The sequence below is a fragment of the Hyperolius riggenbachi genome, chromosome 9 (genome assembly GCF_040937935.1).
Source record: "Hyperolius riggenbachi isolate aHypRig1 chromosome 9, aHypRig1.pri, whole genome shotgun sequence".
In the NCBI taxonomy this organism is placed as follows: Eukaryota; Metazoa; Chordata; class Amphibia; order Anura; family Hyperoliidae; genus Hyperolius; species Hyperolius riggenbachi.
The window spans coordinates 44,220,606-44,234,764 of NC_090654.1; the positions used below are offsets into that span (position 1 = coordinate 44,220,606).

The following is a 14,159-nucleotide window of genomic DNA, read 5'->3' on the forward strand; positions in this document are numbered from 1 at the left end:
AGGAAGGTGAGAGCACAGCTTCTGCTGCACTATGCTCTGCATGTACACACTGGGCTGGGGAAATGCAGGAAGGTGAGAGCACAGCTTCTGCTGCACTATGCTCTGCATGTACACACTGGGCTGGGGAAATGCAGGAAGGTGAGAGCACAGCAGGAAGGGGAGGGGGGGTGCAATGAAATGCGACAGGATCAGCGGGTTGTTTGTATCTCGAGGACTCTTTGTATTATGAATCCACCTTATATGGCACATGGTTCATATTCTCTAATGTGTGCGTGTGCATTTTTTTTTCTTATGGGGGGGAAGGGGTGTAACACAGGACTTGGGGGATCTGGGATGAGAAAAATCCTGAACATGTGTTTGCTGCAGTAGCAACCAATCACATCCTTTGTTGCAGTCTAGCACCACAGAGCTCAAAAAGGAGAAACAAGAATCTGATTAGTTACTTGGAATATTAAAGCAGACCAAAACTCTTGCACAGCACACAATGAAAAGTCTTTGTACCACATATAGTTGCTGAAAAAATTCACTTCTCTGTGTTCTGTGTTTGTTAAGGCAGATCAACGTTTCTAATTCGTACATATTAACAACTGTGAATAGACAGCAGGGTAGCTCTCCATACATTGACTCCATACTGTATGTGATATTTCACTTCTGATACAGTATCACGTAAGCTATTTTTTTGCAGATATGCCAATAAACGTGTTTCAAAAAACAAAAAACAAAAAAACCACTGAGGATTAACTCTTGCAGTGCCTTCTGCAGAAGTGAAGCCAAGTAAAACTTGTTTTTTTTTTTAGGTTTTTCATACATTGTATTTAAGATTTTTTTTTTTATAAAGGTTTTCATGCTGTGGCTAATCTTTTAGAGCAGAGATGAAGTTTAGATTTTAGTTATCCTTTAAAGAGGATCTGTATCGGAAAAAAAATGTCCCTGGGGGGTACTCACTTTGGGAGGGAGAAGCCTTTGGATCTTGTTGGAGCTTCCCCCATCCTACTCCGTCCCGCAGCGGCAGCAATAGAGCTCCCCGAATGGCGGGGATGTAAATATTTACCTTCCTGGCTCCAGCGCAGGCATGGAAATAGCCGATCCCAGTCCGGTCTGCTCTACTGCGCAGGCGCAAGTCTCCTGCACCTGCGCAGTGGAGCGGACCCGATTGAGATCGGCTATTTCTGCCTATTTCCGAGTGGGGAGCCACAACAGCGCCCACGTTGGAACAGGGAAAGGTAAATATTGCACAGCCTGACAAATTGTTGGCTGTGTATTGAGGGCTGCAGCGAGACCGCCGTGGGACGGAGGAGGACGGGGGAAGCCAAGATAGGATCCAGAGGCTTCCCCCTGCCGAGGTGAGTACCCCCCAGGGGCATTTTTTTTTTTCGTACAGAGTCACTTTAAGAACTGTTTTTCTTTCTGGCCTCTTTGGTAAATGAATCCCAATGAATTGGCCCAGAGCGATGAAGTCTGTCTTTCACACTCCCGTAAACAGGCAAGAGAACTCAATCTCAGCTATTTCTCTGGATCTTCTCCCTACAGATCCTCCCTGAGCCGCTGATGTTAGCAGTTTAGCGCTTTCACTCGGGGGACTGTTTAATTCCGACTCGAACCTTTACACTTTAATTGGATGGAGCTTTGCTGTTGCGGCCCTGAAATCCTCGGAGGGGCTCGGGGTGAAATCGCTCTTTAGCTGTACGCAGGGAAGAGGGGACAGGAAGGAGGGAGCGCGCTCGGAGACACATGATTCAGCCTAGTGTCTGCTATAGTTCACGGCCAGATAATGTATCGCTGCCATCTATCCGAGCTCCATTCACCTCCGTCAAGTCTATACAATTAATTAATCCCAGTGCTACCTGCACAGAGTATTTCACATCATTGCCCAGCGTACAGGAAAGCTGCGAAATTAAGGGCCAACTCCGGCGAGATCATAAGATTTATGAGTTTTATGGAAGAACCAATTTTCTTGTGTCAACTTTCTTTTTTTAGCCCTTACTTAAGAAAATATACCTTCTGCTCCCCAGCCTCCCATTTTTAATGCTTATGTCAGTAAATTTGCGTTAATAAGCTTCACACAAGCTCCACAGCAACCCATTTACCATCAGGGGCAGGTATTCCATGAAGCAACATGAATCACGTGCTTCACGGCGGCAACAATTAGAGGGCAGCAAGAGGCGGGTTCCCTTCCCAAATGTCCCAACCTCGTACTCCCAGTCTCCCCCTCCCTAGATGCATGGCGCTGCTTCACCCATCTGCTCTCAGCATTCCAGCAATGTTATCTCTATCCACCTATCCAGTGTCCTGTATCCATGGCTACAGCGGTACCTCGTGTGACCTGTTACGTGCTGTCGGGTCACATGAGGCGCCACTGTAGTCAGAGATGAAGCAGGACTTCATGTGTGGCTGGTGATCCCATACCTAATCTGCTGAGAGCGGGTGAGTGATGTGGTGCCGATGCAGCACATGCCCGGCATCCTGGGGATCAAATGCTGGGAGCTAGCAGGTAGGATATGTTGCATCCATGTTATTTGGGTGATATGCTGCTACCTTGTTATTTGGGTGATATGCTGCTTCCTTGTTATTTGGGTGATATGCTGCTACCTTTTTATTTGGGTGATATGCTGCTACTTTGTTATTTGGGTGATATGCTGCTACCTTGTTATTCGGGTGATATGCTGCTACCTTGTTATTTGGGTGATATGTTGCTACCTTGTTATTTGGGTGACATGTTGCTACCTTGTTATTTAGGTGATATGCTGCTACCTTGTTATTTGGGTGACATGTTGCTTCCTTGTTATTTAGGTGATATGTTGCTACCATGTTATTTGGGTGATATGCTGCTTCCTTGTTATTTGGGTGATATGCTGCTACCTTGTTATTTGGGTGATATGTTGCTTCCTTGTTATTTGGGTGATATGCTGCTACCATGTTATTTGGGTGATATGCTGCTTCCTTGTTATTCGGGTGATATGCTGCTACCTTGTTATTTGGGTGATATGTTGCTACCTTGTTATTTGGGTGATATGTTGCTACCTTGTTATTTGGGTGATATGTTGCTACCTTGTTATTTGGGTGACATGTTGCTTCCTTGTTATTTAGGTGATATGCTGCTACCTTGTTATTTGGGTGATATGCTGCTTCCTTGTTATTTTGTGTGATATGCTCCTTGCTTGTTATTTAGGTGATATGCTGCTACCTTGTTATTTGGGTGATATGCTGTTTCCTTGTTATTTAGGTGATATGCTGCTACCTTGTTATTTGGGTGATATGCTGCTACCTTGTTATTTGGGTGACATGTTGCTACCTTGTTATTTAGGTGATATGCTGCTACCTTGTTATTTGGGTGACATGTTGCTTCCTTGTTATTTGGGTGACATGTTGCTATCTTGTTATTTGGATGATATGTTGCTACCTTGTTATTTGGGTGATATGTTGCTACCTTGTTATTTGGGTGACATGTTGCTTCCTTGTTATTTGGGTGATATGTTGCTATCTTGTTATTCGGATGATATGTTGCTACCTTGTTATTTGGGTGATATGCTGCTACCTTGTTATTTGGGTGACATGTTGCTACCTTGTTATTTGGGTGATATGTCGCTACCTTGTTATTTGGGTGACATGTTGCTACCTTGTTATTTGGGTGATATGTTGCTACCTTGTTATTTGGGTGATATGCTGCTACCTTGTTATTTGGGTGATATGCTGCTACCTTGTTATTTGGGTGATATGTTGCTACCTTGTTATTTGGGTGATTTGTTGCTACCTTGTTATTTGGGTGATATGTTGCTACCTTGTTATTTGGGTGATATGCTGCTACCTTTTTATTTGGGTGATATGCTGCTACCTTGTTACTTGGGTGATATGTTGCAACCTTGTTATTTGGGTGGTATGTTGCTACCTTGTTATTTGGGTGACATGTTGCTACCTTGTTAATTTGTTAGTTGCATGCTTGTTCAGGGTCTATGTAAAGTATCAGAGGCAGAGGATCAGCAGGACAGCCAGGTAACTGGTATTGCTTAAAAGGATATAAATATGGCAGCCCCCATATCCCTCTAGCTTCAGTCGTCCTTTAAATTGAGACTACATTTTTGGATGTTGAAGATATATAGAAATAATACAATTCCATAACAAGACACAGGTTGGTGAAACATCCCAGTCGGATCAGAGCAGAGACTGACATTATGACATATGCTTGTCTGTGAATGGCACTGGCCACTTACCTAAGACATAAATTCTGTTTCCTCGCAGGAAAGTGGAGGCACCATAACGTGGGGTGGGCATGGGGGGGAGCTGCTGCCAGCAGTCCTTTGTTGGCTCATAGACTCTTACCAAGGCCTGAGGGGAGGTATCTGCGCCCATTCCTCCGAAGGCATAAATCTTCCCTTCTGCAAGAGAACAAGGCTGGGTGTGAGAAATACTTTGCAACTTTATTGCCATCTGCGCCTTAACCTGTGAGACTTTTCATTACTTCCTGACTGGACAGGAAGTAAAAATATCTCTCCAAGAGACACAGGAAAACACATAAAAGCTTTAATGGTTTTTATGTCTGCCATTCAGTTCCTGTCTTCAGGACTAAGGGGAGTTATATTAAAGGGACACTTAAGTCAAACAAAAAAAATGAGTTTTACTCACCTAGGGCTTCCAATAGCCCCCTGCAGCTGTCCGGTGCCCTCGCCGTCTCCCTCCGATCCTCCTGGCCCCGACGGCAGCCACTTCCTGTTTCGGTGACAGGAGCTGACAGGCTCGGGACGCGAGTGATTCTTCGCGTTCCCAGACACATTAGCACCCTTTATGCTGCTATATGGTATATGATATATGCTATAGCAGCATAGATGGCGCTATTGTGGCCAGGAACGCGAAGAATCACTCGCGTCCCCAGCCTGTCAGCTCCTGTCACCGAAACGGGAAGTGGCTGCCGGCGGGGCCAGGAGGATCGGAGGGAGACGGCGAGGGCACCGGACAGCTGCAGGGGGCTATTGGAAGCCCCAGGTGAGTAAAACTAAATCTCCTCAGTTGTGGTAACACCAAAAGCAATATGAAACAAAGAGTGGTTGTAACTCCTTTCCATCTATGCAAAACTAAAAACATTTTTTTCCCTGGAATTACATACCTCCCAATTTTTTGAGATAAGAAAGAGGGACACTTAAGCCACACCCCTAATGGACCCCTAAGCATAACAAAGATTTCATAGGAAAAATATGGTGTTTTATATAATTCAAACCACACTAGTCCTTTCTAACAAATAGTTTTCTTTCATATTAACATTTGGAAATAAGAAATATATCAATTTATGAAGAGAATAAAGTTTAGAGTCAATCAAACATTTTTTGGTAGAAAAATACATATTTACATAGATTTGTACATCAGTCCTGAAGGAGGGACAAATGAGGATGAAAGAGGGACAGAGGGACTGGGATTCAAAAGAGGAACTGTCCCTTCAAAAGAGGGACGGTTGGGAGCTATGGAATTCCATGACCACCTTGTTTTTTTTATTTTTGGTTGAAATTGACTTTAGAATCCTGCCTAGCCTGGAGAATTAATTTCATAACTTTCTCCCAAATTAATTTAGCCGTGTTCAAATATGCTGTAAATCCGTACAAAACATCTTTTCAAATCATTGCGAGGCCTTACAGATTTCTGTCGCCACAGTGTTAGGTGCACAAACAAATCACTAACACAGTGTAATCCCCGCCACATTTACAACAAGGGCAAAGTAAAAAAAGTAAAAACAAATAAAAGCAAAGTAGAAACAAAATAAACAAACACAACAAAGAACAAGAGCTCATAATGGTATATATTATTTTCCATGGTTAAATCGTAGCATCTGAAAAAATTATATTCAGATCAGCCTGGCCTGAGAACATCTTATTTAAATTGAATTAGAAAAAGCGCGCAGGCAGATGTAATTAATGTTTTCCGCACTGTTAGATGCCTCAGATACAAACGTGGAGAAGAAAGCGGGGGGTGGGAGTTATTGTTTCATCCCGCTCATCCAGCAATTCTCCACGCTGCACGGACATCACACACTCCAACTAACCTGCCTGGCTTCTCTCATGCAGGTTAAAGGATGGAAAACGGAGATATTATTAGCAGGGCTGTGGAGTCGGAGTCGTGGAGTCGTGCAATTTTGGGTGCCTGGAATCGGAGTCGGGAAAAAATGCACCGACTCCTAATGAATTTGTAACTGTAATTAAAATAGAAAATATGATAAAATGTTCTATTTCTCAGATAATAGTCATTAAAAATAATGTATATACACAGTATATATACAGTAATAGCTGTGCTTAGTCCACAAAAATGAAATAAACCAATCAAAATTAGTTACTTGTGCTGCTTCAATAAAGCAGTCGCCGTATTTTTAAGGTCAGATATACATATCTGATTGTGACTGTATATACGATGTGTACACAGGAAACCCTTATATACACTAAATAACATCTATGCTGTAAGAATAAAGCCTGATGTGTAGCTGTGTCACTAATAGAGATGGTCAATGAGATGGAAATAATTCTGCGTTGATGCTGATTTATGCAAAGGTATGCACTCCCTTTGCTGATGAAATCAAATAATTTGATATATTGTTAAAATTTGGTTTGGTGACTACAAATTAAAGGGTACCTGAGACGGATGAAAAGTAAAGTTTTATACATACCTGGGGCTTCCTCCAGCCCCCTTCAGGCTAATAAGTCCCTCGCTGTCCTCCACCACCCGGATCTTCTGCTATGAGTCCTGGTAATTCAGCCAGTCAGCGCTGTCCGGCAGCATGCCGCTCCCACAGCCAGGAACATTCTGCACCTGCGCAATAGTGCTGCACAGGTGTAGTATGCTCCTGGCGGCGGAGTGTGTGCATGCGCACTACGCCCGACTGGCTCAAGTACCTGGACTCATAGCAGAAGATCCAGGTGGTGGAGGAGGACAACAAGTTACTGATTATCCTGAAGGCGGCTGGAGGAAGCCCCAGGTATGTAAAAAACTTTAATTTCATCTGTCTCAGGTTTACTTTGTTACACAGTAGTACTATACTCTACATATGCACTCCCCACAGAGCTGCAGGGAATCCACTGAGAATGTTGTGCACATTGAACACAGAGGTGTTGTCTGTCACCCATAAACCTTGTTCAGATTGTGCATGAAGAATGTGTAATAGAGGAAGAATCTCCTCTTTCCCCTGCAGAGTACCTGCACATCACTCTTACATGTACCCACAGTTACATTGCCTAGGGCCTGATAGATGGTCTTTGTTCCAGTTTGTTCCTTTTACAAGTACTCTTACCAAGGACTAGTTTTAGTCTAAAGGGAATAAATATAATAGTCTACATATCCTTCTCACTTCAGTTGTCTTGTAAAATTCCTAAGCGTTGGCAGTTAAGAGACGAATTTCATGTTACATACTTTTAATCAACAAAATTGTAATATGAAAATTAGAGGAGTCGGAGTCGAGGAGTCGGAGTTGGTGGAATCCTAAACTGAGGAGTCGGAGTCGGTGGATTTTTGGACCGACTCCACAGCCCTGATTATTAGACCTCAAGTTGGGGTGTTTGTTAGCTGACATGTCTGACAAACACAGAAGTGGCCATTTTATTTGAGAACCAACGAATTAACGAGGAACTGTAAGCAAGGATTGGACTTCATTCCAATCAGTAGCTGATACCCCCTTCCCATGAGAAGCTACGGGAAGGCTAGAAGACGTCGCTGGAGGCTCGGTGAGTATTTTATGGCCTGCAAACCTCCCTAAAAAACCCCGAAACACAGTCCTGATTATCCCTCAGGATGCCGGTTAGTTGAGACTTCTGATTGCGTGAATTCCAGATATTGAGGACTTTTCTGTGTTATGAATACAGTGCTGGGAAGAAAAGAGGTGTAACATTTAGGGCCCATGGCCTCTGTAGACGTGCACTGAGGCGACTTATGTATTCAAGTCTATTTAGCTGTTATGAATTATTTAAATCGGTAAAAATGCCATGGCCTTCAAACGCCAGCCCTGTGTCTGTATCCAATTATCCACTCCAAAGCGTATTAACTCCAAGTATTCATTCGGTTACATTTGGGTATTGATGGTTATTTAAGCAGTGCGGCCTACAGAGTTCCATTGATTTGACCGGACAAAGATAAGTCAACAGGAGACCGCATTCAGCCGTATTTCATTCACCGCAATGCGCATTGGAACGAAGCAAACGTTGTAAACGATCTGTCAGGCTCCCTTCATTGTACCGTGTCAAGGTGTGACCCTCTCTTCAACAATTAACAGCATTCTGATCAATGGCCGATAAACCATCCAGAATACGTTGCCAAGCTGTCAACCACTTTGGATCTATACACCTTCCGGGAATTAGCCGAGGCACCCTCGCTCTTCCTAAACGGCGACTGAGATTGAAACTTAATTATAAAACGTTTTCCTTTTTAATCATCCTCTCCAGGGGAAAAAAGAATTTGCTAATTATTTGTGATAAGCGTTGACACCCAGAACGCCGCAGTCAGATACTTGAACCGAAAGGTTTAGGCTCGGGGAGGGTGGCGGCGAACGTCTCCCGGGTTCCGTCAAGCAAAAAGGCATGTCGATGGTAAAACTAATTAAGCATAAAACTTTTACATCGCTGCCAACGGTTCTGATATCTTTTTACCTGTGGGAGATGTGAGGCTTCTGCGTCGGTATGCAGATTTTATGGAAATCTTTGCGATCGTGCCGGAGACGAAAAAAAAGGGGAAGACTTCTTAATTAAAATTGATCTTTGTGCGTCTGCCCAGGAGATAAGCTGGATGCAGGAGCGTAATTCTGTTTGCCTCCTTTTAAATGCGTTTACAACAAGAACTCGTTTGTAAATGACGCTTTAAATGTCAGATTATTTATGAAGTGCGACTTTGCGACCGAGAAATCCGCTGCGGATTCTTTTCTCGCCAGGCTCCCCGCCAGCAGATAAATCTATATTCAGATATGGATATTAAGGGTGTATGTTAATGAAGGTTGAAACTTAAAGAAGGACCCCGGCGCAGCAGTGAAGGAACCAATCGTTCCTGCGCTATGATGGTTCATTTTTAGGCTTTTCACTGAGGATTTCTGGTGCTAGTGACAAGTTTCAAGGGCCAAGTCTGGGCTTTCTGGAAGAGGCACTGTGTAGTAGGCTTTCAGTGGAATCATGGGAGTAACAATAGCCCCTGCGACCCCTTTATTGTATTTTCAACCTTTACTAATAAAATACCTTAAAGGAAACCTGTAGGAAAAAAACATTTTCCCTATGGGCTACTCACCTTGGCAGGGGGAAGACTCTGGATCCTAAAGAGGCTTGCCTTCCCCTGTTGTCCTTTGCAAACCCCTTCCACTGCTGGGACCCTGAAAAGTGGCCTCCTCACGCATGCGCTCTAGGTCTGTCCCGCTCAGGCTCCAGCAGAAATAGCCGAGACCAATCAGGTCTATGCTACTACACAGGTGCAGATGACTCATGCTTGCGCAGTGGCACTGACCCAATTCAGCCAGGCTTTTTCAGGAGAAAGCTGACAAGCTCTTTTTCAGGGGTCCTAGCTGTAGAATGGAGGGACAGAGGAGGATGCGGGAAGCCTTTTTTGGATCCAGAGGCTTCCTCCTACTGAGGTGAGTACCCCATAGGGGCACTTTTTTCCCCTACAGGTACACTTTAAAAGCCCCCCCCCCCCCCCCCTCACCCAGCAAGAAAATACTCAAAATAAATGTAAAATAACTTTTTTACCTAGTTTTTTTTAGTACTTTTTCAATTGGTAAGTGCCGAAAAGTTGTTCTTTAGATATGTCCTAAATTATGTCCTAAAAGAAAACTCATGTGAAAAAGTTGATTGAATAAGGAACAATATGCTAAGAACAGCTCTGTAGTGCCTCTTCCTGCAGATGTCACGCCTAGGGATCTGACTGGTATGCCTATGCTTGAAACTGCCCTGTTTGCCCCCTATTTGTAGCCTCCTGTTTCCATTTGTAGCCTCCTCTTTCCCATGCAGCTGCCCCCGTAGCTTACAGCCTCTCTTGGACCTGTGTGGCTTTCCCATAAATCCATTCTTGACTAGGGATGAGCTTCCAAATTCCACGGAATTCGGATTTCCGAGTTTTCGATTAGAAATCGGCTTTGCGCAGGGGAAATCAGTAATCGAAATTCCACGGAATACAGCATTACAGAGACTCTGACTTTTTAGGCTAATCACAAGACTTGGAAGTATTGGGCCAATCAGAGAATCAGGATTGTACTGGGGAAACGGTAGCAGGAAAAAAGGGCGCCGGCTGAGAGTGGACGAAAAGGGCGCCGCCATAGACTTTAATGCAATTATTGTTAATACTGCGAAAAAAGCTGAAAAAAGGGCGCTGTGATAAATATCGTTGACAACAGTAGAACATTCAAGTTTTTGAAGTATGTTATCGTTTCAGAAGCTTGCAACGTTATAGTTTTTACCATATTATTTCGTTTGTATGATTTTACATTATTAAAGATATTATTGTTTCTATGTGTAAAAGGGCGTTTGTGCAGAGGGAGTGGTAAGGGTTAGGCATCACCAGGGAGAGTGGTTAGGGTTAGGCACCACCCGGGCGGGGGTTAGTTTTAGGCAACACCAGGGTAGTGGTTAGGGTTAGGCACCACCAGGGGGGTGGTTAGGGTTAGGCACCACCAGGGGGGTGGTTAGGATTAGGCACCACCTTGGTTAGGGTTAGGCGCCACCAGGGGAGTGGTTAGTTTTAGGCACCACCAGGGGAGGGTTCTGTGTGAGGGTAGGGTTGGGTTAAGCTGGATTGTTGAATTACGTAACGATATTTAATGTTAATATCTTTTCCTTATTATTTCTCGTCTGGTTCTACAACGGTATTTATCATTGACCAAGCTTGACAATGATGTTTATCATTATTAGATTTTGTTAATAACCGGACGCATTTCATTATCAAGTCGGGCCCTTTTCTCACGGTGCCCTTTTTTCATGCACGCGTGGAAACAGACCTACATTTTCAGACCAATCAATTCAGAAGAGTACCACAGTTGCCAATCAGAAATGTGGGTTACACATAATAGCGGACTTCTACAAAAAATAGCAGATTACACAAAAATCTTTTTGTTTTGTTTTTTTGAATGAACTGACTTCATTTAAAAAAAATAGCAAGAAAAAAATAAAAACATTTAGAGGAAATCGGAAATTCCGATTTTTAAAGAATTTCATGAAGATCGGAAAGACACTTTTGAATGTGAAATCCGGTGAATCGGAAGTTTGCATTTCCGACCAGCCCTATTCCTGACTGAGAATAAGCATCACGACAAGATTTCTGGAAAGGCCACAAAGGCCCGGGCCTTGGTTGGCTGCAGTTCAAGGGGGCATCTGGGCATGAAAGAGGGGTTGCTACATATAAAAGAGGAGGCTGGAGATGGGGAGCAACACATGAAAAAGGGAAACTGATGCTCAAGGGAGCTGTTCATGAATGGGAGGGGCTGCAGTACATGGATGATACACATGGAAGAGGGGGTGGTAAATGGAATGGGAGGGGCTGCTGCACATGGATGATACACATGGAGGAGGGGGCGGAACATGGAATGGGAGGGGCTGATGTACATGGATGATACACATGGAACAGGGGGTGGTACATGGAATGGGAGGGGCTTCTGTACATGGATGATACACATGGTGGAGGTGGCGGAAAAAGGAATGGGAGAGGCTTCTGTACATGGATGATACACATGGAGGAGGGGGCTGCACATGATATGGGAGGGCCTGCAGTACATGGATAATACACATGGAAGAGGAGGCTGCACATGGAATGGAAGGGGCTGCAGTACATGGATGTTACACATGGAGTAGGGGCTGCACATGGAATGGGAGGACGCTGCTGCACATGGAATGGTAGCAGTGGCGTAGCTAAGGAGCTGTGGGCCCCGATGCAAGTTTTACAATGGGGCCCCCCAAACACTCTATACATATAAACTGATACGCCGCACCAAAACCTGCCAATGGCAACTACAGTGTCAGAGGTGAAAGAAGGGGATGGAGAACAGTTTGTTAATGATTATCACTATTCAAAGTATCTATAGAAGTGATTATTATGAGCACAGGACCAATAGAGAGCTAATACTGTAGTTGAGGGAGGGCCCTTCGGGGCCCCTCTGGCCCAAGGGCCCCGATGCGGTCGCTACCTCTGCACCCCCTATTGCTACGCCCCTGAATGGTAGGGACTACAGTACATGTATTGTGAGGATATATTGGGGTGAGGATGATATGTACGGTAATATGCAGGATATAGCCGCCGTATGGTATTGCACCAAAGCCATATTTTTCATTTTCCTGTCTGCTGTGTAATTCAGATGTGTATGCCTGCTACAAGCAAGTCTGGCTTTGGGGGAAGCTACTAATTGTATATAGTACATTTGTGAACAGGAGAGCAGGAACTTCTGAATGGATTTGCTAATGTGTCAATAGACCTATGTTGGCATTAAATTCCTCTGGAAGCAGGGAGCTTGGACATTAGCATACAGTTCCTCTGGCCATCAAGGATACAGGTAATTAGGTAACGATCCCCTTTTGTCTGGACTGTTGAGGAAGCCTTAACCTCCCTGGCGTTCTATTAAAATCGCCAGGGAGGCTGCGGGAGGGTTTTTTTCTTATAAAAAAAAAACTATTTCATGCAGCCAACTAAAAGTTGGCTGCATGAAAGCCCACTAGAGGGCGCTCCGGAGGCGTTCTTTCGATCGCCTCCGGCGCCCAGAATAAACAAGGAAGGCTGCAATGAGCGGCCTTCCGTGTTTTGCTTATATCGTCGCCATAGCAACGAGCGGAGTGACGTCATGGACGTCAGCCGACGTCCTGACGTCAGCCGCCTCCGATCCAGCCCTTAGCGCTGGCCGGAACTATATGTTCCGGCTGCGCAGGGCTCGGGCGGCTGGGGGGACCCTCTTTCGCCGCTGCTCGCGGCGGATCGCCGCAGAGCGGCGGCGATCAGGCAGCACACGCGGCTGGCAAAGTGCCGGCTGCGTGTGCTGCTTTTTATTTCATAAAAATCGGCCCAGCAGGGCCTGAGCGGCGACCTCCGGCGGTAATGGACGGGTATACTCGTCCATACCGTCAAGGAGGTTTATCAAGTTTTCATCTGGAGTAGAGAAGCCTTTTGATGTCTGTTAGGATACAATCTTGCCTGTTGAAATCTGCAACCTTCAAAAAGCTAAAACAGGAACCCTTTGAAGTTCGCATATCACAGGAATATGACAAGCGTTCTGTGATGTCACAATCTAGGAGATTGCATTAGTTCCTGGGGGCTGGACATTAAATGCCCCAGGGGACACTTCGGACTATTTAAGTTGGTCCAGGACAGTCAAGGGGATCTTCTCCTGGAGGTAGCGCATAGCTAGGGATGATCTCGACTCCTGGTCGAAAAACGGCGTTCTCCCTTCAAACAACGTTCTAACCTACGCTGGTAACGTTCTTTTTTCCCTTATTTTACGCAACTGTCCTTATGTGTAACTTTGTTTCTTAACTCTGTAATGTTTATTTTGTTTTTTGTAATCTTTTGTATATATTATTTTCTGCATTGTTCCACTTTTTCCTGGAAAATTAAATCGTTATTTAATAAGTTTGACTTCTGCTGTACTAAACTAACACTCATAGCCTAGAGGAGACTGAAGTGTAACTGTGTATAAGTTCATGCCTAATTGTATGTTTGAGCAACCCTACCGTATAAGATTGTGATTGCATTGTGTGTGGGGCATTTGTCATACGTTGGCCTAAAGCGCGCAGCTGACCCAACGTACGAAAACGCCAGTGCGAGTAGCTCGACAGCAGAGTGGCTAACAGTATCGTTCGGAACGACTGTTAGTGGTTTTGCTTCACTACAGTGTAAGTTTGCAATTGTGCGTGTGCGTGCGTGGCGTTCCCGTATTCGGCCTAAGCGCCAAGCTGACCCGTATACGAAAACGTGGATTGATGAGCACTCGACCGCAGAGTAGACGTTTCTAGCAACAGCTAGTGGTGGCAGTAAGGAGCGTTTGAGGGTCCCAGCCTTGTCTGTAGCTTGAATAAGGCTGTTCCCCGCTTGATCTGGTCAAACCCGCAGTCGGGAACCGTATACGCAGGCGTGCTGCGGGCCGGTTCCTGACATGTATAATACACATTGAGTGGGGGGCTGCATATGGAATGGGATGGGCGCTACTGCACATGGAAGGGGAGTCACAACACACTTGGCCTAGG

At 44.8% G+C, this 14,159-nt stretch overlaps 1 protein-coding gene across 3 annotated transcripts in view; it reads right to left on the bottom strand.

Annotated features, from left to right (window-relative positions):
* The window catches only part of KLHDC8B (kelch domain containing 8B), a 199,627-nt gene that overhangs the window by 105,277 nt on the left and 80,191 nt on the right, over nt 1–14,159 (bottom strand). For all 3 annotated transcript variants that reach the window (XM_068252617.1, XM_068252619.1, XM_068252618.1), the window contains exon 3: nt 4,209–4,373. In XM_068252617.1, the coding sequence (XP_068108718.1) occupies nt 4,209–4,373 (165 nt within the window). The remainder of the gene's footprint in view (nt 1–4,208; nt 4,374–14,159) is intronic.